The following is a 24,339-nucleotide window of genomic DNA, read 5'->3' as shown; positions in this document are numbered from 1 at the left end:
AACTGGCATTTGAGGCATTAGCAAGGCCCAAATTAAATTTCTTAGGGGTTTCCTACAGGTGGCACTGTAATTTCACCGTGTTGAATAGTAAAGCAGTCAGACCTCTGGGTGGTTCCTATACCTCCCTGTGGACCCTGGAATTTGCCTGCTACAGCAGAGAGAGATCTGAGGAAATCCTGGGCATCCCTAGACAGCAGAGCTCTGTGCTGCTTTGAAGAAACATGTCTGTAATATTTTAGAGAGTAGAAAGGAAATTTACTTCAAAGCATGAGACAGTCTACCTTATTTCTAACAACGTTCATCGCTTTGAAAACTTAACAGTATACATTCTGTCATTCTAGACCAATTCAATACGTGAAATAGGTAACGAGAGGAATTACTTTTTGTGTGTGTGTGTGTGTGTGTGCTACAGTTAATTGTTGATTCATTCTGGAAGTCTACATATCAATGACTGAAACTATTGAATGCATAGGCGTGGAAAGACAAAAAAGCATCCTGATCTGTAGGTCCTGATTATTTTCTTTGTCTCCCAGGACTAATAAAAATCTAACTTACAGAAGCAGCTGCCCCATATTTTTTTGGTAGGGTTGTTCATTTTGATTTGTCAGTGCATCAGGTACTCATAAAGGGAAAATAGGAAATAAAAATAATTGGTGCAAAACTGTTATAACCATGTGCTCTTCTGCAGACCTTGGTGTCAGCCCCATCCCTATTTGGATGCTGTTTCCTGGGACACACCTTGTAGGTGACCCAGAAAAGAAGAACCGGTTGTGCTTCATGCCCAACCTTTCTTTTGTCCTGAGGGTTTCTCAGCATGTCTGGGCTTGGGCCACCCTGTGCCCTCGGCACCTCTGGGTACAGGGTTCTCCTCTCCTGGAGGACCCCTGGGAGAACAAGGCTGAAGGGGCACCTGGGGAATGGGTCAGCTACTGAGTCTCTACTGACTAGCACAGTGGGATTTGTTACAGAGCACCTACGCCATGTTCTCCTGTCTCCCACAGTCCACTCAGAGCCTCTTCTCAGAAATGTTTGATCCAAAGCTTTTAACCAATATCTATTTGTGAAACAAAATATTTAAAACTAGCTAACTGAAAATATTTCTAACTTTTTCATTCCATCCTCCATTCCATTTCTACCTAGCGTGGTTCCAGTGTTAATGGCTCTGACAGGCATGGCTTTTAGTGCTTACTTTGATGCCTAGCTTGTGGTTTGCATAGTCATGACTTGTAAAAGACACACCAGTTTCCTCTTGGGCAATTTCAGCTTTGCAACCAATTCCTGTAAGAGTTTCCTCTCTGCTTTGTGAGGGATGGGAGTTGACAGGACAAGTGTGGCTCTTCGTCAGAATTCCCTGTTGGTAAGGCTGTGGCTACTTTCTTTCCTTTTAAGTGGTGAATGTACTTATTTCTAACTAGGTTTTTTTTTTTTTTAATCCTTTTTAAGAAAAAAAAAACAAAAAACCAACATCAGTTGTTGTTGATGAGAAGTAACATTTACTTGATACAATAAGGGAAGTTCACACTGGCACGTAATTGCTATTCTTTATAAATGGCTGTGTAAAAGATCTTATGCTTCCCCTTTTCCTCTGCTTTAATTTTAAAAAAGCAAATAGGTTACCTAAACATGATGAATTCATCAGAAATTACAGTGAAGATTGTTTGTGGGGTGAGGACAAGTGTCAGGATGCATGTGAACAATTTCTACTGTGGACAAGTTCAATTCAGTTATGTTTCAACAAGATCCAGCAAAGGTCAGAGTGACAGCAAAGTCATTATTGCATCAAGTAAATCAGATCTTTGTGAAGAGAAGTACGCAATATGGAAACAGTAGTTCCTTTACTGATAAAGATTCTTAAAGATGTACAAAGCTAGTATCATTTTAAGAATCTTTACTGTGCAGTACAGGGCTAGAATGTAATGTCTTATAGTGACAACACCGGGTAGGTTGACTTCTATTTTCAATATGAAAAGATTTTGGAATACATTATCATAGACAGATGCAAAAAAAGTAATATGTGAATAGGTTTACTCTCACTAGGAAAAATAGGGCATTTGGAATTACCATCCTCTGTCCTTTGCCCTGAAGCACAAAACCCAAAACACTGACTATGTCTCCGGACACCAGTTTTCCTGCACAGAATGTGCCTTTGGTGTAGGCTGAGATTAACACTTTATTTAATTATTTCCTTACCTGTTTGCTTCCAGTAAGTCATTTTTGGGGTGTGGGTTGAACCTTTTTTATTTATGTATTTATTTATCTATCTATCTATTTATTTATTTATTTATTTATTACTGAGGTCAGTTATATTAACTGGAGTTCTCAGGAGGCTTATTGTCTCTGCTCAGGAGCTGCAATTCAATTCAATAGGATTTCTTTGTCTGCTAGTTACTCCATTTTTTAATGACTTGCAACTACTCATAAATGGGAGAGGAACTGTTTTGGCATCTTCTCATGAAATGTTCTTTCTGTACCTTCCCCCTCTGTGGTGATTTTTTTTACAGTTTCTAGAGTCTTTCTGGTAAGGAAACTGTGCCCCTCTCTAGGTGCTGACTTTGGTGATATGGGTGCGCATCATTTGAGCAGGAGGCAGTCCTGCCGTGTGCCTCCAATCAGAGGTTTTGAATCTCTCTGCTTTCAAATGCTTCATCATTTTGACTTTTCCCAGCTTTTTGTCTCACTGCCACCTCAGAGAGAGCAGTTTGCTCCTCAAAGCAGGAGTGGGGTACTCACCTACAGTGCTCCAGCATATGCTTTTCATTTATAAGTCATCCTGATTTAATAGCAGGGAAGGGTGAAATGGCACATTAAAATGTATACTGCCTGTAAATGTGTACTCCAGGACTGCACCTGCATGGGATCCTGAAAGAAATAGGGTGACAGAAAGCTCTGTTTTGTTCCATAAATTGCATGAGCCAGTTATATCAGGCTCCCAATGTTCTCATGAGCTTCTTGTGCAAGCTGCCTGTTGCTTGTCCCAGTGTTTTCTGGGAGATCTGACTTCTTATAAGGCTGACCAGTGGTCAGAAAGCAGCATTTGCTTCTCAGTTGTGAGTGTTTCCCCAAGTGGGTACAGTAGCAGGGTACTGCGTGCTCAGCAGGACATGCTCTCCACTGTCTGTGTGTTTGCTATACAGGCTACTGGGGAAGGCATTGAGCTGACATGGGCTAGAGAGCTTCAGTGACAGTTAAGCTGCTCTGGTCTATTTTATCCTTGTTAATTCCAGGTGGCAAAGTGATCCCTCCTAACCCTTTTGTCCACCTCTTCTTCACTCCTATATGTGCTAAAAAAGTATATAGTGTCTTGATTGTGAGAAAATGGGATGAGGATTGGTTTGGATAAAAATGCAGTGGTAGCACAACAAGAAACTGTATAGAAGAAGCATTATGCACTCCCTCTAATAAATGGTATGGGCATGAAACATGCTGCAGATCAGCTTGCCATGATGAGGTTTGAGCAGACTCTCAGTTGCTGTTGGCCCTGGACATAGAAGCAGTAATGCAGAGGGCCTTGCAGAGGGCTGTGCTGGTAAATGGCAGGTTGAATAGTTTCATTATTTTGTGCAAGATGTCTTTGAAGGATCACTCAGCCATCTGCTAAGGTTCCTAGTACTACTTATGGCTAATGTAGCTAGTACTATTTATGGGCCTGGACAAAGGGTCCTGCCTGCTGCACCACTTACTGCTAATGAAATCATGATGTGTATGGTTATACAATCACTGCGCAGGGAAATGGTCACTGAGGTGTAATATATGTATATTACCCCTTTCTGCATCTCAGTTTCTCTCTTGGTTGAAGCACAGCCATGTTTCTGTCTTTTAAGAATTTTTCTGAAAAGCCATGTATGCAGTTAAAGAAATAGCTCATTTATCTGTCATTCTCAGAGTGTCTATCTATATGTGTTTATGCCTCAGTGACATGCATTTCTAAAAATATTTCTCTTCTCCAGCCTCCTCTGCTCTCTAATTGTTCCCTTTTCTTTCCTATCATCAAGTTTCAGTCTGGCTGCCCTCCAGCATCTGCTTCTTCTGCTTTTGCTGTGGGGCATCTCTGGATATGTTCCATGAATAGACTGAATTTCTCTGATAGAAGCATGTTTGTTCTCCTTGAGCTTCATCCCCTGCCTCTGGCATAACCAAGTCGTACTTGGTTGTCTATATGTACTTTTCTTTTTCATCTTCAAACAGGTCTTGCTGATTGCTTCCAAGAAGAAAAAAATCAACCAAGTGGCATAGCCTTGTTCCACCTACTAGCACCCCTTCATCAACTGCTTCACCTGCAGATATGGCATCCCCATTTGGGGAAGAGTTAATCTTCCCTACCTTCCTTTTCCCTTAGACTTCCTTTAATCTTTCTTCTTTTTCTCAACTAGTCTATTTTTATTTCTTTAATTAAATACAATCAACAAAAAAACCTCTGCCTTCTGTCATCATTTTATCCTGGCACTTATATTTTATTATTTTTCTGAGAATCTCTACTTAAAATTGTACTGTCTGTGATTCTGTTGGCCATTGCTTCTCCACCTGTTTTTTGAGACAAACAAATTATCTTTCAGGAGATGCTGATATAACCCAAAGTATTGTCTTTGGTCTGCTAAAGATCCTGACCTCTGATCCGTTTCTCCTTTGCACTTTGAGTGATTTTGTTCACAAAGATCAGCTTGGATTCTCCATCCTTACAGAGAACATCTACTCCTATAATGCAAAGTTGTCTTTTTTTTCTGAGAGAGTTTGGCTTGTCTCTCTGGTATGTTGTGGCTCAGCCCTTAGCTGGAATGAGCATGATCAACTGCTAAAGCATCCTCTCACTTCTGATGATGAAATTATGTTTCAAGTGCTTTTTTCAGTTTTCTTTCTTTATTTCCGAGCTATGGTTAATTTTGCACACTCTTTCAACTATCTTTACTCTCCATACCCACAAAGAAACTGTCATCTAAGTTGTCATTATTTCATGTTCCATTTACTGAACTCTCCAGTTCTCTGGTCTTGACATAAACAGTTTCCCCTCCTCATATAAACTTAGAAACTCACTGCAATGGTAATTTTCTTCTCAGCTTCTTTGTTTAAGGACTTCTGTTTGTAACTTCCTGTGGTAACCTGTCAGACTGGAAGCTGCTGGGAGCAGAATTACCTTCTCTTTTCCTCTGTGTTCCTACAGTACCTCACACACAGTCTATTATAATGGAAATAAGTAAGTTGCAATCCTCTTTACTAACTATTCACCAAAAAAGCTGTTTTAACAATATTTTGCGTGGGAAAACTGTAAATGATCTTACATAGTTCTCTTATCTGGTACGTTGTGTAGCTGCTTTGTTATCCTCATTTCTTCTTGCAAGGTCTCAGGAGAACTCATTCTTCGGTGTGTTGAAGTCTATGAGTTTCCTCTAGGAATAGCTTTTTGGTTAAAATCACATCAAAGTACTTATTGAGCTGAGTCATGTTAATTGTGCTTATTTTCTCTTAATCTAAATCAAATGCTACTGCTAGGTAATTTAGTTTAGCTTAAATCTCTTCCATAGTTAATATGTCTTATCAGAAACATACTAATTTGCTTGTGTGCGTGAGCTTTCTGTATCTTCCTAGTACAATCAAATTATTTGATTTCAAGGAGAAAAAATATGATGTCAAATAGTCAGATTTTCTCAGAAAGAAACAGTGTGAAGATGTTTGTGTTAAGGAGGAAACTGCATTTCCAGAATTTGTTGCTGAATATCTTTTCAGTTAAGAACAAATAGGAAATTGGGAAAGGAGGTAAAGGGGGTGGAATGGAGAAGCGGAAAGTGTTATTATAATTATGTACTAGCAATTTAATGCACTGGGGGGGTTCTTTTCAGGTGTGATTTTTGCCTTGTGTCTCTATCTGGAATCTTGTGGATTGCACCCAGGGACACAATCAGAGCACTTAAGCACTTTCCCTCCTGCTGAGACTAAGATTGAAGCTGTGCTCTGAAGTGTCGCATAGCATGCTCAATTGCAGGGGGATGCAAGGCTCTCCACTATTGTCTGTATTCTGAATATGTTCTCTGTATGCAGAATAAACTGAGTTACCAGTGAAGATGCATTGTGGAGCTGGAAGAGTGGATGACAGCAAAAGAACTCTGAAGTCAGGTTTTTGCAACAACAGAAGAGAGATCTTGTTCTTTTGTCAGCTAATTCCTGAGTCCATAGGGTTTTCTCCAGTTCCCCTACTTTAATGATTTCTGACAAGATCCACTTTCAGATAATGGTTGTGTGCTAGCCTGTTTGTCTCCTGATGGAAACATTTGCACTGCTTTAGAGAGAGCTACTCAGCACACCAAATTATTTTGTTCCTGTTTTGGTCCATTACATTGCTTTATAAAATATTCCACTGCATTACATTTGGGCCCTTTATTGCTGTCTGCAGTGTATGGATACTGGTTGCTCAGTTAAAATCTCTTATCTTTTCTCCACTGTTTCTCGCACCTTCTTTCAATTTTAATGAAGTCATTCAGTATGAACATACTGGTTGCATGTGCAAAACTTTATGAAATGTGCCAGAACTTTCACTGATGTCCAGTCTAAACAGCTATTAGAACTACTGACCTGACTTGCAAAACCCTGTGGAGTTTCAGTCTTGGCTACCTTGAGTTCAACCTTTCAGCATTCCTTTTTCTTAATACTTGTGGTTGGGGTGTTTACTATTCTAACCTTGTGAATTTGTGTTTTACAATATTGATCAGTTGTTTTCAAGTTACAAAATATAAATACTTCAATAGATTTTGAAGTACAAATATTTTAAAACAATGACATAATGAAATTTAGTTATGGTATCAGCCCTAAGAAGAGAAGACTCCAGGAGAAGGACCTTACAGTGGCCTTCCAGTGCCTGAAGGGGGTCAACAGGAAAGCTGGGGAGGAACTTATTTTATAAGTGCATGTAGTGACAGGACAAGGGGAAATAGCTTTAAACTGGAAGAGGGCAGATTTAGAATAGACATAAGGAAGAAATTCCATGCTCTGAGGGTGGTGAGACACTGGAACAGGTTGCCCAGAGAGGTTTTAGATGCCCCCTCCCTGAGAGTATTCAAGGCCAGGCTGGATGGGGCTTTGAGCAACCTGGTCTAGGGAGAGGTGTCCCTTCCTATAGCAGGGGTTTGGAACTAGGTGATCTTAAAGGTCCCTTCCAGCCCAAACCATTCTAAGACTGTGATTAAAGTTTGAATCCACTTAATGTTTTTGTCATCCTATCTTGGGTATAGATTTGGACAGGAGGAAAGACAAAAAGGAAATATATTTGTGAAGAAATACTAGTTGGAAATGTTTATTTAGACTGTTTAATCACTATACAGTTTAATCAAATCTATGTTTATGGATGAAACCCCACCGCCACCAACCCCCCTTTTCTTTTTCTGTGTATTCTCTTATGTTAAGCTTATTGTTTTTTAAGATTTCAGATTTATTCAATGAAAACTTTGTATTCTCTGAGACTCTGTGGAAGAGAAGTACCAGGACTAATGATATCCTGAAGATGAAAAATATTCTGTTGTCATTGTTACGGTGTCATCATTTTAGTTTAACAAAACTTTCACGTTAGTTGATAGGATTTAAGGTTGTCTTTTTGGCTTGTTAAGTTCTCTTGAGTTTGGAGCTTATCTTGCTCTTATTTAGACTTCTTTCAAGTCAATTCTCATTACTGAATGTAATGTATTGTGTGTAATTTCAGATTTTAAGGAATGGGGAGTAATGGATTTCTCAAGAAAGAGAGTGTTCACTGGTATTGTGCAAGATTCTACATTCAGATAGCACCCTCAGAGCTGTGTCTCCTTGCTGAGGTGTTTCTGATTGTGCCCATGTACCTGAAAAGCACCATCACCCATTTTGAAGTAGTAACTCAGTTGTGTTTTGACAGTGATGTGCATAGAGGAGCTGTATACAAATCTTTTGGAGGCTTTTCAATTTTTTCAAATCTTTCCAATAACTTTAACAGGGCAGGAGAGTTATAACCATGTTGGTCTTGATAATGATTGCAAAATTATGTCCTAAATTGTGACATATAACCAGAAGGCACAAGAAGCTATTTAGCTGCCAGTGCAAACAAGATGTGCTGTGGGACCTGAGAAAAGCATGAGAGATCAGAAAAAGTGTGTGTTGAAAGTTGTGTCATCAAGTGAGTTGATTGCCAACGAGACAGTTTAAATTATGGACTTTTAAAATCCTCATATTAGGCTCAGACTCTTCACTGGTATAAATTATAGCTCTGCAAAGGAAAATACTGAGCATGTGGCAGCTTTTCTCCAGGCATTTACTTCTCACTAATTAGTTATTCAAACATGTTTGGTTTAGTTACCAAAATGGCACATGGCATGAGCAGGAAAACTCAAGTAACAGTTAAAAATAATTTATTGAAAGAGGATCATAAAAGTAAGATTATCATTGAGGCTGCAATTTCTGTGAGCCATAAACTGTCACTAAATATTTGATAATGCTAATTTTATTTTGCATTTATTAACATTTGTTATCAGTGGAAAATCTAATAGTTATTTTGGCTATTTACTTTTCTTCTGTAAAACTTGAAATATATCTGTATAGGAGTAAAGTTTTTAAAAAATAAAAATGAGATACTTTACATCAGACTATGCTCATCCAAATTAAAAAAAAGAGATGAACTGCATGGTACTAGTTCATCAGAAAAACAGGAGAAAGAGAATCCCTCCTTTGAAGGAAAGAGACAGGGACTTGAAATGGCCTGAAGTATTAGGAGAACCATAATGTGGTGGAATTTAGAGGGAAAAAGTTTGGCTGAACACAGATTGTGACACCTTAAATTCAGAATCTTCTGAGAAAACTTAGAGATTGTTCTTGTGGAAAGTGCAGTTTTTGTTTTGCTGTAGACAGTTCTGCTGCAAACAATTCTACTGCATTACCCACTCCTTTAGAAAAGTGCTCCCTGCTTTACATTCACGTTTTACTGCATTTTAGGCATATAGCCCCTCAGAGAAGTAGTGTGGGTGTGTTCACTTGTGTATGTTTAAAGAAACAGAAGCAAGTGTCTAATATGGTCAGGCTTACATTTAAGGGAGTATCAAACTGTCCTTTTTAATGATGCATTTCTGTGTGCAGATGTTCTGGCAAGGGCTATAGTGTTAAAGAAGCAAGAGTGACAGCAAATCCTGGATGCCTAGAGATGCTGATGTCTGCAGAAAAGCACTGTAGCAAGCATTTGCACCCAGTAATATATTTTTCTGAATTTTATTTCATTTCCTGGGGCCACTTAGTCATGCTACTCATGGTGGACAAGGCCCTTTTTTCATGCTGGTGGAAGGCTATTTCTAGCAGATATTTGTTACTGTGCTCTTCTTATGTGGGTTTCTCCTATTGCTCACTGCAAACATAAGTTAAGTTAAAAAAGAGATTATAGTAATTTGAGCATATAGTGGGAGTTCACATTATTAACAGAAAATGAAATCTACTACTGTAATAATCTAGAAGCAGGGAAGCCACTGTTGGTTAAGTTGTATTTGCAGGACAAAGGGTTTGTAAGAGCATTTTTCTTGTAATACCTTTGAACTTTTATCCCAGAGGTCCTTTTTTCACCTCTCATCAGTCTATATTTGATCTAAGTTAGAAAAATACACGGGTCTCCCAGCCTCACACCCAGCTTGCTGGCCTCCCTTTCCTAGAAACTCTGTGTTACAAGCTGGCATGTGGACCTGAATGTTGAATTTAGGAATCAATACCAGTTAAATTTCTCTGGTAAAACATGGATTTGAGCAGTCCAAATTTTTTTCACTAACTTATTTCTGGAGAAATGCCCCTCACCCATTATGAAGGTAAAGAAAAGAGCATACACATTTTTTTTATGGCCAACCAGTCTTCTTTGTAGACCAGGAGCAATTTCATTCTCCTGCGTTACAGTCTGTCAGGACACTTTGCCATTGCTGTACCACTCATTAGGATTGCTCTATTGCAGTACTGTGACTTGAGTACCGCTTGTGTATGTTGTGTACTGTGAAGGGTGGAAGGAGTATAAATGCTTCAGTGCTCCTGACCCCTTAATGAAAAATCAGGCAGGACTCATGATGTTTTTTTTTGTTTGTTTTTTTGTTGTGAACTTTCAACATGGAGTGGAAGTCTTTGATCTCCTGGAAAGAGTCCAGCGCAGGGCCACAAAGTTGATAAAGGGCATTGCTCTGATGAAGGAAGGCTGAGAGATCTGGGTCTGTTCAGCCTTGAGAAGGCTCTGATGGGATCTGATCCATGCCTATAAGTATCTAAGGTGTGGGAGTCAATGGGATGAGGCCAGACTCTTTTCAGCTGAGCATGGTGATAGGATGAAGGGAAATGACCACAAACTGATGCATAGGAAGTTTCACGCAAAGTGTACCTAAGAAATTCTTCACAGTGTGGGTGACAGAGCACTCATACAGGCTGCCCAGAGGTTGTGGAGTCTCCTGGAGACATTCAAGACCTTCCTGGGCATCTACATGTGCAACCTGGGCTAGGGAGTTGCTTTGGCAGGGAGGTTTGACTTGATGATCTCTAGAGGTCCCTACCAACCTGTACAGTTCTCTGATTATGTGATACTGTGATACTGGTACTGAATGTCCTTGTTTCACCTCTTGTCAGGGCTGATCATATTGCTCAGGTAACTCTGGTTTTGGGACATAGGAGAAAACTCCATCCGTGGTGCCCTAGAGAGAGAGGAGTTTCGTGCATAAAATGGGCCGGCTGGCTTCTACCCTAGTCTTGGCTCCTTGTCCAAAAGTCAAATGATGGTTGCCCACACACTTGCTCTGCTGGTACTAGAGTGGATCTTTTATGTCCTCAGGCAGTCTTGCATTCATGGCAGGAGCATCTAGGGGAATCTGAGCCCTCTCCACAGCATTTCTCTCTGAGGCCAATTTACACTGACTTGGGGTGAGGAGAAGAATTAAAAATTATCCAAAAAAATATCCCACCATGTTCTAGAGGGAGGCCCTAAAGCTGCTTTGTCTTTGGGGAAGCATGGGGCAGAGCAGGAAACTAGGATGTGCCAAGTAGACTCTTTTCCTGTTCCTCATGAAAGGGTACTGAAAGATGATGGAAGCACACCAAAGGAAATGATCAGCTCCACTTGGAAGATTTTTTTTTTAAACTATTCTTGATTTAGCAAATTTTTTTCATTTTGATGAAAATACCTTTACATTTTTTTTCCTCTGAATGTTGACCTCCACATTTACAAAATGTTTTGCATAGACTATTGCTGTCATTTCCTATTTTTTAATTTTTCATTAAAAAAAAGTGCATAAAACCTTCTGCAATGCTTTCGTAGTAAATGTTTTTCAGAACACACTTCAGTAAGGATGGCTCAGGTTACTGCCACTGCTACCATTTACATTTAGCATTAATGCAATTGTTCTGGGCCTTTCTGTTGAGGAGACACCCCTCTTGTTTTCTCTTTAGGTGCTGGGCCTTGCCACATTCCATCAAGCCTGTGTTTGGTGAATGGCTGATCTGAAAAACAGAGAAGAGAATGATGCTCTCTCTTCTGTTTTTGTTTGTTTGTTTGTTTGTTTGTTTGTTTTTAATATTTGGGATTTCCTTGACTTTCCAAGAGCAGAACAGCACTAGGAATCAGCTCAATGTTGTAAGGAGTATGCATGCAAATTCCTATTTGTGACATAAATGCTTTACTAATTTCTGTGTTCTCCTTTTTCCACCTGGGAGGCCCCAGAGGAAGCTGGAGCACCTCTCTTCTATCCAACCTTGTCTCTCTTCCCAGCCACCCTCCTTCAGAAGGCAACTGCTTTCTTGGAGCTCTCAGTGCCTGTCCCCCAACACTCACCCCTGGCTCCCTGCCTAAGCTGACCGAGGTTGGCTGCCATCCCATCAGACTGATGTCTCAAAATTCTTTTTGTCTCAGAGGCAGGAGCAGTGAACTTTGTTCCAGTTTGTCCTAGCTCTCACCCAAACAGAGCCAGAAGCTGTCTTTTTGAATTGCTTGCAAGTGGGGGGAGTGAATCATTTTCAAATGCCTTTAAAAATAATATTATAACTGATAGGATTATCAGGTGGGAGGTGCATTTCCTTACTGCTAGGCCTGCTAAGAAATTATGCATCTTTTCAAAGGTTAATTTTTATTTAAGATGCTTAAATTTATCCATTGTGGACAATACTGAAAATATTCCCTGACAGTTAGGACTTCTTTTCTAATAATTGTACTTTAATAGATTTGTTCTTTTCAAAACCAACGGTGTAGTTTCATCTACATTTGGAAATAATGTATGTAATGGAAACTCAGCTGAGGTGGCACTGTCCACAAGCTTTTGTGAAAAGTGCCTCAGTGCCTGTTTGTCTTTGTCCTATTGCACATCAGCAGCTCAATACCTGACTTTCCTCACGAGTTGGGAAATGAAAAAAAATCTGTAGATCACAAATCAATTGTGCAAGTAGGACAGTTGATTTAGACATTTAATTAACCAGTTAAATAACTGACTAGATCTGATTAATTAGTAGCTAATGATAAGGTTATGTCAGATTAAATTGATCTCCAGTAACCCAAAGGACAATTACTAATCATTGTGATAATTTTTCCCCTGCATTGTTACAACAACCTCAGTTAGAGGTAGTGTGATAATTTAGGTTTATTATATAAGGCTGTCTCCTTGACACAGGACAGTGCTTCGAGCGCTGCTATAATTAATTTGAGGCAATGTTATTGCTAATGCTTCTGAGTGAGATCAGTGGTTAAGTAATCATTGATTTTCTAGGCAAATTTTTGTAGTGCTATTGCTAATTTCATATTGCCTGCCAATTCATTGCCCATTGAAGTGCAGACTGGGGCAGGCAGCCAAACAGAAAGACAGCAGATATGTTAAAGATGGAGAAATAGAAGGCAAAAAGTTTATTTTCCAGGTATTCTTATAACCTCATCACGGTACTTGGTAAAAACAGAATTTTTCTGAGGAGTTTGTGTCAATGCCATCTGAATAGAAACCGAGCTATGTACATTTTGGGTGCTTCTGTAGTGCACATGGTTTGATATTGCATATCGCAAATATTTTTCTCAAAAGCAGAAAAGCATATGCCTGTACTGGATGTCATCTGAGAGATGTTTGGAAGGCATATCTGGCAGATTTATTCCAACGTAATTGTAATAACCACTAAGACAGTGCCAGGACATGTAGATTTTGACTTCCACAAGAAGAGTATTACTAATGGATTAAGATAGCTTATTATTATTATTATTATTACTTTCCCAAAATGACAGTCATTGGAAATTCAGTGGGCTATTTTTCTTTCTTTTTTTCTTTTTTCTCTTTTTTCCCACTTAACTTTGCCTTTGATCTGTAACAGCGAGATTTCTATTTATTTCAGAAGAGATAATGTAGTCAAATGGAAATGTTTGCAAGATATTTCTGATAAGTCACTTGGTGTGTTTCCACATTCATTGCAAAATCTATTTCTCATAGACCTACTTGTTTACTACTCTTGAAAGAGCAGGAGTGAAGCTGTACTAATAAATAAAGCTATGCAATCTGATTTTGTAGTTCAGCCATTGAATCAAAACAAAAAGCCCTCAGAAAATCAAATTGGAAATCTTCTACCTGAAACCACTTTTTGACATAATTTATTCAATTCAGACTGAAATTAAATAACATCTCTAAGTAACACCTCTAAGTAAATAAATGTAGGTTTACAAACTGATAAAGCCATCCTATTTGGATTTAATCCTGTAGAATCATTACATTTTATCCTTCAGGATGTGGGAGATTAGCTTGTTCTATCCTTTATAAAGCCCTTTGAAGCGGGAGAACTTTTACTGTGTTTAGTTTTCTTCTCCCTCTCTTTCTGACTTCATTTTCCACCAGCATCCACCACAGCTGACTGCAGTCCTGGCGCATATTTTCAGTGTGGATGCCTCAATCTGCAGACTGTATGGAATTCCTCTCCTGTTTCCTGCAAACAGAGAGACTTAAGGGGAGGACTGGAACACCACGTCCTCACTTTGATGGTAAGGGTACCCCTTTGCAGGTGATAACCCACTTTGGATTTAATGTCCACATGAGTCAGGGCAAGGATATGCATATACATGTCTGTAGTCTTTAATGAGTGCTATGAAATAAGGTGGTATGGGACACCTGTTCTCCTGCTCCATTTATTCCAGTTAGGAATCAGGGCAGCCTCATTGCAGTCTGAATTCCTACTGTGTTGTTAACTTTGTCTCCTACTGGCTTGTGAAACTCCTGGAATCAGAGGTCTTAGTGATCTTAGTGCTCTGGAAAGCCCTTTTAACAGCAAAACCGACAACTTCTGGCATGCTCCTGGACTATTGTAAAGCCTGTGGAATGGTGTGACCCCCTCATATTATAGGGTATGTTTATGGCTCAGCAGGCGATCCTAGCTCTGTTGTGTGTGGGAGGAAATTTTGGTGGTGGTTTACAGTTGCCAGAGACATCCCTGGCAGGCTTGTAGTGGACTATCCAGTAGGGTGGATACGACCTACCTCTTCTTGTGTGGCTATATTTATCCAACTCCTTCTCTTAATCCATTCATCTATTCAGAAAGGATAGGTGCTTCTCCCATAGCACAGCTGTGAAGAATTGAAAAGAAACACTTTGCTATACTGCAGAGATAAATAGGGCATGCCCTTCTCAAATATTGGTTTAGCATCAGTTGAGTACACATGAGTAGGCATAAAAATCTTAACACTATTTCACAGTGTAACTTATCTCACTCAAAATAGGTCTATTTAGGGAAAATAAATTTAGGTTATCTGTGTGAGAACCAGTCTTCAGTGAACATATTTTTATACCTTTCCATACACAGGGAGTAATAAATTTTATGCTTAATTAGAATGAGTCAGAAGTCAATACTGCTTTTGAAATCTGAATTCTGGCTCAAAGGCTGCTTAGTTGGTTTCTGGAAACCAAACAAAAGTTTGAGTAAAGTCACTGAGAAAGATCTGCTGGAAGCCATTGCAACTCCTCTGGCACAAGTCACACAGGCGGAAGCATTTCCTTGCCAGTTAACCACTACTTCTCCTCTCACTCCTTGTATAGTGTTCAATTCAAATTTGTGCAGTTTGTGTAATTATACACACTCCCCTTACCCTACAAAACCCCAAAGCATACATGAAATGAAAAATTGACAGGAAAAAAAGCCATGTCACAATAATTAGCATAATTTGGTCTGTTATCCCACTGCTTTTTGGCTCAGCATTTGAAGTTGATGTTAATTTGCTTGTATAAGTAAAGGTGTTTCCTCTGCTTGTTTATAATAGCTATTATTTCTTAACATCCTTGAAATTATTTGCAATAAAATCTTTCCTCAACTTCATAATACTTCAGTTTGATCCACTTTTAGAAAGTGTGTCCTTCTATTTTTGAATAGAAGCAGCTGGGAGCCAGAAAAAATGTGCATTTGTTTGTACTTCTATTTTTGGTTTGAAATTGCTGGAAGCCAGTAGGTGGATTTTTATTTCCTAATATTTTATTTTCAAAATAAAGCAATTATTATGTAGGAGGAATGGCACATATCTTGAATTATTTGTTTTAATAACAGGAAAATATTGTTAGAAGTTCTTCAGAAGAGTCTCTATATCTAGAAATCCATTCATGCTCATCTCAGCAGTATTCTACTCTCTTCTGTTTCACTCATAGACACAAAGATGAGTTTTATAGGAACTTTACTTGCAGCAAAGCAGTTGGTATGTTTTCCTTTACTATCTATGCTACACAGATTCTTTTGTTATATATTCTTTTTACCAATGTAAGGAAAATCATGTAGGGAATTGACTACTGACTGTATATTCTTAATGAAATTATAATCACAAAGTCACTTGTTACCTCTTTATCCTTGGAGTACAGCCCCTAGCATATCGGACTACACAGAGTTTGCTCTCCAGGTTGGAAAGCTGCAAGTTGTTATAAGATAGTGAACTATTAAATCCCCTGCATTCAGGAGAGGAGAGAGCGCAGATTAATCGATTCAAATTCTCAGTAAACACTGGGAATAACTCATCTGAAATGGCAATAAAAATTCTTTTGATATCTTTCACACTAGGAAGGGAGGGAAAGACACTCCAAGATTTACTTATTTTCTGTTCATTTTCTTAAAAACCACCTTAAACAACCAAACAAAAAGACTCTGAAAACAAACAAACAAAAAAAAAACAACTCCCATCCAACCATATTAATGAGGTTTAGTATGTTTATTTAATAGAAAAACTTGGTTAATATTAAGTTAGTGGTTCTTATTGGTACTTGTCTTCTACATCAGTAGAATTATTTCAATATAACATAACATTTCCTTATAGAAAGGTGTATTTTTGAAGGAAGGAGGAAAAATTTGGCAAGTCTAATCACATTAAACCTCTTTTTTTACTCTGCTGCCAAGAGTAATATTACATGAAAATATGATGAGGAACTAAAATAAACAAACCTTTTCTTTTACAGCTTTTTCTCTAAACTTTGAAACCATTCATGGAAGCTGATGGGAATGCCATTGTAAGTATATCTAAAGTGATGCCAGTTCCTGATTAGTTGAAGAGGTCATAGGACATCAATATTCAAACAAGATCTTTCTAACGGGCCAAGTGGTGAGATGGTCACAGGCTGCTCCACTTTTACTCTTCGGATGAAATAGAGTCTGTTGTGTAGGCCTGAAGCCAGGAGTTCCTTATCTTTCAAGTAATTACTTAGGGCACGCGAGCTTAGAAAATTATTTTTCTTAGACACACACCTGGAGAACCCTTGAGATTTTAGGAAAGTATAGCTCTGTAGAAGATTAGCTGTTGGTTATAGCCTTCTATATCTTCTCAGGCTCATAATTCATGACTTGAACTTCAGGAGACATGAAGCCTGGTCTTCACTATTAAAGCATTGCTCCATATTTTACTCATAGAAGAAACTTTTCTTTCCCCCACAAACATCCTCATGCAACCATTTCACTCCACTTCTTTCTCCTGGAGCATTTGCAAGCTGTAGCCTGCATGGTCTCTAAGAAGTATCTCCAGGACAAGAACTGATTGCTTCTTGGAAGTTTCCCAGAGGGATTCTGCCCAACTGAGTTTCATTCCCTGGGATAATTGCTCAAGATCACCTATTTGGAGAATATGCTAGGAATATGTGACAGGGTGCTTTATACTTCAAATATTTTGATAATTTCCAAACAAACACAGGATCTCTATACAGGCAAAATCTCTCATTTAAGGTATCACTTTCCTTTTCATTTTTTGCTTATCGCACAGAACTGGTTGAGAACAACACCCAGTTGTTTGAAGATGGCCCCTGGGTGTATTTGCCAAGTGGAGAAGCAATGGGCAGCAAGCTTAAAGCCTGTGTTTTCATGCAGCATCAGAATCCTATCTTGTTCCAGCCCTTAGATATTACTAAATAGATGAACAACCCAAAACCTACAAAGAAAAAAAAAAAAAAAAAGGATGAGATGAAAAGATACCCAGTATATTGATAGCCTTGTATAGAAATTGCAACTAAAGTTACACTAACTCTACTGTTTTGCATTTGTTTTGCACCCAAATGAGGATTATTGTTTTCAGACTTTTCCTGGAGATGTAGATTTTTTTCTTATTTCTATTTTGCCCTGTTTAAACTTTAATAGTGAATATTATTTGCCACCAGGAAATTGAGCTTCATAGAGAAACATCAATTGTTGTCAGAAGTGTGGTAAAATCATGATATTTAGTTCAGTTACAGTTCGTGTTCCAGTGATAATATGTGCCTGGAAGTCAAAGTGTGTTTGCTTCTGAGACTGCTGTTATACCCCTTGTTGGAAGCATTGGTTTTACTGGTAACTCTGTATTCCATGTTAAAACTTTTCTCTTTATCCTGAATTGGTGCTATATCTTGCTAGGATTGAAACTTAAATGTATCTCTTAACCACTGTTCATCTGGGTTCACTGAAATGATTTTTGCCAATTTTCGGAGGAAGAACATTTAATTTACATTTTGGGGAAAGTTTTTCAACTGCAGATGTATTGATGTTCTTATGGAAAATTGAATCTCACTGGTGAAACATTACATGAACTTTATGGTAGATTTATGTAAATATATATTTTTTCTGATTGCTTAAGATAAAAACATTCTCACTTTTTGTTTTAAATCTTTTTAATTTCATAAACTATCTATTGAACCTCAAACACTGGTGCAGCAGAGAAAAAGATTGCTTTAGGTTTTGTTTTGTTTTGTTTTTTAAGATCTACAATGTTTATGATGGCAATTTGGATGAATAATACTCAATTTTGTAGCCTATTCCTTTGTTGCATTCTGGAACTAGAAATTCCACTTGTGAAGAACAATGGATATTTTTTCTGGGCAGAACTAGAAATATCATAAAGTTGCTGAATTCCTATTTTGGATTAATTCATTGAAAATTTATTTTCTTCAGGAATCCTGTAAAGAAAAAGATAAATTGAACTTAATTCATGAAATTTCACTGATCAATGATTTTATTCTGGATTTGTCACTGATTTTATGTAAGCAAGCTAAATATAATGCTGTCTTGAGAAACAGCCCTTCCTCCTCTGATTAGTCTCCCAATTTCTCCAATGAAATGTAAAGAGACATAGATCTATCACCCCTGTCAACTGCCAGGAGGAAACAATCATTGTCACTGAGTAATTAATGCAATAAAGATATGAATTATTTTTCTACTCCAATCTCTTACTGAGTAATTGTTTTCCTCCTCAGACTACATATAAAGTGGACTCTAGCAGAGATTTAGGTAATATGGTTGTTAACCTTCTCTTTACTAATGATCCATAGGCCATCCTATGTTGTGTTAGATCATCAGTATGGCTAGTGAGAAGACATACTTCTTCCTCAGTTTACAGAGAGCCACATCCTGTGTCAGGGTTTCTTTTACAATTGTACAATTTTATATTGGTTGCAGATGTAGTGACCCCTCTGTACTATATTGACAAAGGAAATATTGACATATCACTCTGCTTTGTAGCTTTTGCTCAAAGATAACTAACTGTTATTTGCTTTCCTTAATGCCACCTTAGTAGCACTGAAGGAAAGTGTGATTAATGCGACTGCATGACCTACTGATGCACTGAGGCTGTGTGTGATTTCCATGTACCCTAAAATAGAGCATTACTTTTTTTTGTACTGAAGATATGAAAGTTGGCCCATATAGGATAGGAAAATAATGGAGGTTCCAGTACAACTGATGTGTTTTCTCACTGCTTTTCTTTGTTGTCATGGAGAATAGTCAGAGAGACTGAGAAACCATGGTAGAATTAAGAAAAAAAAATAGACAAGCTGGGAGAAGAATATGTGATGATTAAGAAGGAATCTGAGATTATTCATTTCTGGTTAAGCCTCAGGTCATCTCAAATAAGCAGCAGGTAAGCACAGGACTTTGCGATATGCAGTTCTGTGCTCTAATATATGCTGCAAGGAAAACTGATTAGAGAATGCTCCAGCTCTTGTAAGTACTGATACCAGTGGTCTCTTATGATATTGTCTCCAGATAATGTAGCTTTACTCACTTTTAACTCACCTGTGAGAAGCGCTATCCAATCCTTCAAGAATAACACAAAGAAGCTTTTTGTTTGCTCTAAGACTGCTTGTTAGCTTGAGAGACTGCATTAGGAATGTTCCTAGCGTAGCTCTGCAGCGGATCAGGTAGTTACCAGCTTTGCATAGCAACGTTGTGGCCGAGCATATTAAAACCATGCATCACCTTATCTAGTGTTCATCATCTGGAGGTTTCAAAACCTTTCTGAAAAAATAAAGAGGTTGAAAGTTTTTGTTCCTGTGCGGGAGATGGAAAGGTTGAGGCCAAGAGAAGTGCTTTGCTCATAGTCAACCAGCCTGCTGATGGAGGATTTGCTCTAAAAAACAGACCCAAGATTTCTGATGACCTCTTTTTCAGTCTCTGATCTTTTGTTTTAATTTCATTTTCTGTGTGATTACATGGGATGAAGTATGTACACTAGAAAAGAGTAAGTGTAATTCAATTATATTTTTGCAGTGAGAAAGGTTCTTGTGAATGGTGTGGCAAGACCCTGGTGTATTTGTGCATTATGATTTGGATAATCTGCCAAACTCCTGATTTGTTTACTTTTCTTTCCAATATCATTAAATTCTTACTCATGTAGAGAGAAATACAGTCTTTTTACTAAAAATATATATGATAAAGAGGAGTAAAAAATGATTCTATTTTTCTTTTTCAGGAGTGCTTAGAAAGTGCTAAAGGACAATCGAATTCCTATTATGTATTTTTTTTTATCACAGCATATTGTAAATTCCCCTCATTGTAGCATTAAAATGCTGAAGTTCTAACTTTTATTTTTTAACTTTGCATAGATTACAATTCGGGCAAGAATATAGCAAAGAAGCTGCCTGTGAGTGTGAAATGGGAAGCACTAGCAGACAGACACGTGTAATAGAGTTACATTTGCTTTTGTTCAACTGCACATACATCAATTCTAATTAACACGTTTTCTGCTTCAGCTACTAACATCCCTTCAGCAACGAGTTATGTATTTCCATCCTGCACACACACACCACCAGCATCACCACCACGTCCTTCTCTAGCATCCCCCTCCCCTTTCTAGACAAATGTTGCAACACAATCTGATATTTCCTCTTTTCTTTCCTTCCTGCATTTCTTACAGGTTCCCTTGCGTCAGAAGACAAAAAAGAAAAGTCAAGGTAATTAGACTTTTTTTTTCTATTCTCTTCCTCTTTTGTTATTTTCTTAAGTATATCTTGATCTTGGGAGGGTGAGGATTTTATACTGCTGCTCAGCTGCTGGAGGGCTGCTTTTTAACTCCACTGTTTCTTGAACCAATTCTGGAAAAAAAAATGACAACATGCTGTTCTTTTGGACAAAATCCTTGTGGTATGTTAATTGATTCAAAGCTGGAAATCAACGAGGTAGAATCGGGCAGATGCATGCATGCACACCAGCGGTTTTCATGTACTTGGCATAATAGTTTTCTCTGCTGACTTAAATAGATGTATTGCTTTTCAGTATAGCTGTGTGGAGAGGAATACATGCATGCTTTTCTTAAAAGGATCAAGGAGTATATATATGATTTACAAAAACTTGAATATGGTTAACTTAACATTAATTAGTATCTGTATCATCTATGGCTTACTATTTTTTTATGCACATCATAATGCTTTTTCAAATGCATGTGTGTTACTGTCACAGCTGTTACAAAACAGAATGACTTCTAAGTATATTTTAAGATATGCTTGGATGACTTGTTAAGATCACTAAATAAGCCTGGTATCTTTAATTGTCAGCAGCGTTTTTCCTGGTAATTTTCTTTTAAACAAATATAATACTGTATTTTTACTGGCTCAGGGTTCTTTATAATGAGTCGACGGAGGATATCGTGTAAAGAACTGGGGCAAGCAGATTGCCAAGGGTGGCTCTACAAAAAGAAGGAAAAAGGAGCTTTCATTGGCAACAAATGGAAAAAGTTCTGGTGTGTGCTGAAGGAGTCATCACTGTATTGGTACAGCAGTCAGCTGGTGAGTATTTTGTCTAGTGAGCTCTGGGGATGGACAAGAGGCATCTTCTGGGACCAAGTTAGGGGTGCTGGGGTCACAGTTTAAATAGTTTGTTTCTCAGTCCTGACATTTCTTGTAAACTAGGAAGTGTCTATACAAATGTGAAACGTTCAGAAAACTGCATTTTCTAGTACAGTGAGTACTTGAGAGATGTTAATTTGCAGCTTGCTCTGCCCTTTGAAGAGCTGATCTTTGCAGGCTCTGCTGGCATTTGAATCTGGAAAGGTTTTCCTGGGTCATGCAGTTTGTAGACACTTGCTACCAAGACTCAAAGCAGAAATGTTTCCTGACTTTTAACTAGCTTAATTTTCAGAAATTGATCTCCTGCTTCTTTCTGCATCTGATTCCATGCTGAGATTAATTTGTCTATTTGTTGTTTTATTTTTTGCTTTTTGTTTGTTTGTTTGTAATTGCTTTTGTTTGTTTATTTGTTTCTCTGTTTGGACTGATAGGGTTGCAAGTATTTGCACTGGCACTTTGTAGTGACTTTCAGTCTCATCTGGCTGATGTCTCATTCAGTACATTATAATTAAAGGCACTCATATTCTGCTGATTTTAACTTCCTGCTCTAATGAATCAATGCTAAAAGTCAAATGTCAAAGAGGAAAGAGTATTTTGAATGAAAGATCCAGCTTAGGGTTCAAGGGATGAGCTTTCCTCAGGACAGCTTGCACAGATAACATTTCTCTTCCTGATAACACAGCCTGAAGAGCCTACTCCACTTACAGTATGATAAGGAAATAGACTGAGAAAAAGAACAATAGGCCCTGAATGTGTTTAATCAATCAAAGAAACTAAGAATTAAAAACTAAAACGGGGGAAAAAATGTCACAGTGAAAAACTCAGTTACTGGAGTCCTTTCTGTAGGTGGCTGTGCTGTGCACCTATCTGCAGCACTCAGAGCACTCTGCAGATGTGTTACTGGGTTTTCAATGGGAAGTTATGGCTGAGTGTAAGAGCCAGTGGGTCCCAGGGATCAGTTTTTTTTTTTTTTTTTCCAGGCTGTTTACTACACCTCAACTTGCCTGGGCAGAGATGGTGTCTTACATGCCCTAGGAAGATTTAGACGTTGTTTTTCATTTCACTTTCTTGCACTGTTTCTTCTAAAAAAGCTCCTGTTGTATTCTACGGATAGGCTGGCAGAGCCCGGAGTTGAAGTGTGCAGAACATTATGGGGATGCTAACATTGTTGATTGAAAAGTGGAAGATTCAGTGCAGGATTGTGAATATTAGATTTTGTAAATGTATATAGGCTGCTCTGAAAATCAGGATGTCCCTGATCTTACAAAGGATGAAAGATTAAATAAACCTGCGTTAGTCCTAGAGCATTTTAATAAGTTAAACACAGCATGGATCTTTCCACGTGTTTATTCGTATAGCAATAATCCTCACCAAAATCTTACAACGTATCTTGTTCAAGGTACAAGTAAAATAGGAAAAAAAAGAGAAAAAATTAAAACTTCACTCTGATGAAGGGTGTTTCTTATTTTCCCTTTAACTGCAACTTTAATGTGGTAAAATGTGTAACATATTTTTTAAAAACTAAATAGCATTTGAAACTGGTATGAAATATTCTTTTGGGGGGTAAAGTGAAAGCAACTCTACTGGTTGTGGGTTGTTGTTAGTGGTGTTTGGTAGTCTGATTAAACTTCCTTTCAAGACCAAGTGCAATGGTTATAGAAAGGTGGGCTGGCTGGCTGACTGGCAGGCCTGTTTGATGTGAGAAGTGTTGAACTGAAAATAAATGATTCTGAGTAATAATCAAGATGGGAAGAATTAAAATGATGAGGCAATATATAGCAAATATTCAGTTCTGGAGGAAAAAGGGGATAAAAGTTTTCCGCTTCCTTTTCTTCTAATAAATTTGTATCTCGGGATACAGAGAAGACAGAATTATGCATACTCCAATGCTTTAGGGCTGCATTTGCCACTTAGGTGAACTCATCCTTTTAGTCCATGACTTCTTCCCCATTGTCACTGACTGCCCCAAGATAAACAAGGTCGAAGAGCAGGTGGCAGCCTCTTTCCAAGCAGCTACATTCACTCTGAAGAACTCATACAGCTAAAAGTACTTTTGACTTCTCACCTATCACTGTACTTCTTGGAAGCATGCTAGCTGGTAGCACCTCTTTGCTTTCTACTTCTGCTGACGCTCACGCACTATTTTATGTTAAAAATCTAAAGGGCAACTCAAAATAAAACCTCTGCATGAATTTAGATTCAGGCAACATTTGCAGAACCACAGTAAATGTAAGGTACTGAAAGTAAGGGAGGTGTCCTTTGCTAAAATACACTTACTTAAATTGATGAGACCAGAACCATGCTTAGTACCACTGCAGGAGTTACATCTAAGATGAATTTGACACACTGTATTTTCAGAAACGTTTTCCCCTCTAGATTTATAAAGCAAAAATATTGTTGACATTCTCACTGGCTTGTTTGTTATTTCTTTTTTACTTCTGTATTTGGCCTGCCTTTCATACCTTTATCTTCAGTGGAGCTAATCCTCAGTCAAAGCAGGGCAACCAACACAACACACCAGGGTATGTTGAAGAAGGATCCCTGTAGTGGGCCTCACAGTCTGAAGTGAAAGGCAGTGATGAAGGACAGGGGCTGAGGTCAAGTGAACTGGGTTATGCTGACTGCTTGTAGCTCTGCCTGACCAGTTTCGTTTTGTGAGAAACAGGAATGTTTTGTTAGTGCCTGTGCAGAAACTGCAGTCAACCAGACACTGGCAACTGTAGCATAGCAACAGGGTGCTGGACCTAACCTTTTCTTTTCTGATGGAGCTGGAAAAAATAAGGAGTGGGTGGAATTTTTAACTGAATGCGTGCTATCTCAGATTTGG

General features: G+C 38.3%; 1 protein-coding gene across 8 annotated transcripts in view; it reads left to right on the top strand.

Annotated features, from left to right (window-relative positions):
- The window catches only part of IPCEF1 (interaction protein for cytohesin exchange factors 1), a 64,345-nt gene that overhangs the window by 4,440 nt on the left and 35,566 nt on the right, over window positions 1-24,339 (top strand). For 2 of the 8 annotated variants that reach the window (XM_065732484.1, XM_065732476.1), the window contains exons 1-3: window positions 1,273-1,357; window positions 20,585-20,621; window positions 21,283-21,452. In XM_065732484.1, coding sequence (XP_065588556.1) covers window positions 1,310-1,357; window positions 20,585-20,621; window positions 21,283-21,452 — 255 coding nt within the window. In that variant the 5' untranslated portion in view covers window positions 1,273-1,309. Of the gene's footprint in view, window positions 1-1,272; window positions 1,358-13,617; window positions 13,952-16,394; window positions 16,446-20,584; window positions 20,622-20,695; window positions 20,847-21,282; window positions 21,453-24,339 lie in introns of those variants that run through there. The other 6 variants (XM_065732493.1, XM_065732509.1, XM_065732501.1 and 3 more) reach the window with 6 other exon arrangements.

This window comes from Cyrtonyx montezumae, unplaced genomic scaffold (assembly GCF_038088225.1).
Source record: "Cyrtonyx montezumae isolate F1298 unplaced genomic scaffold, pur_monq_1.0 scaffold_0, whole genome shotgun sequence".
Lineage (NCBI taxonomy): Eukaryota > Metazoa > Chordata > Aves > Galliformes > Odontophoridae > Cyrtonyx > Cyrtonyx montezumae.
Note: the sequence above shows the minus strand (reverse complement) of the source record. Positions and strands in the feature narration are given on the sequence as shown.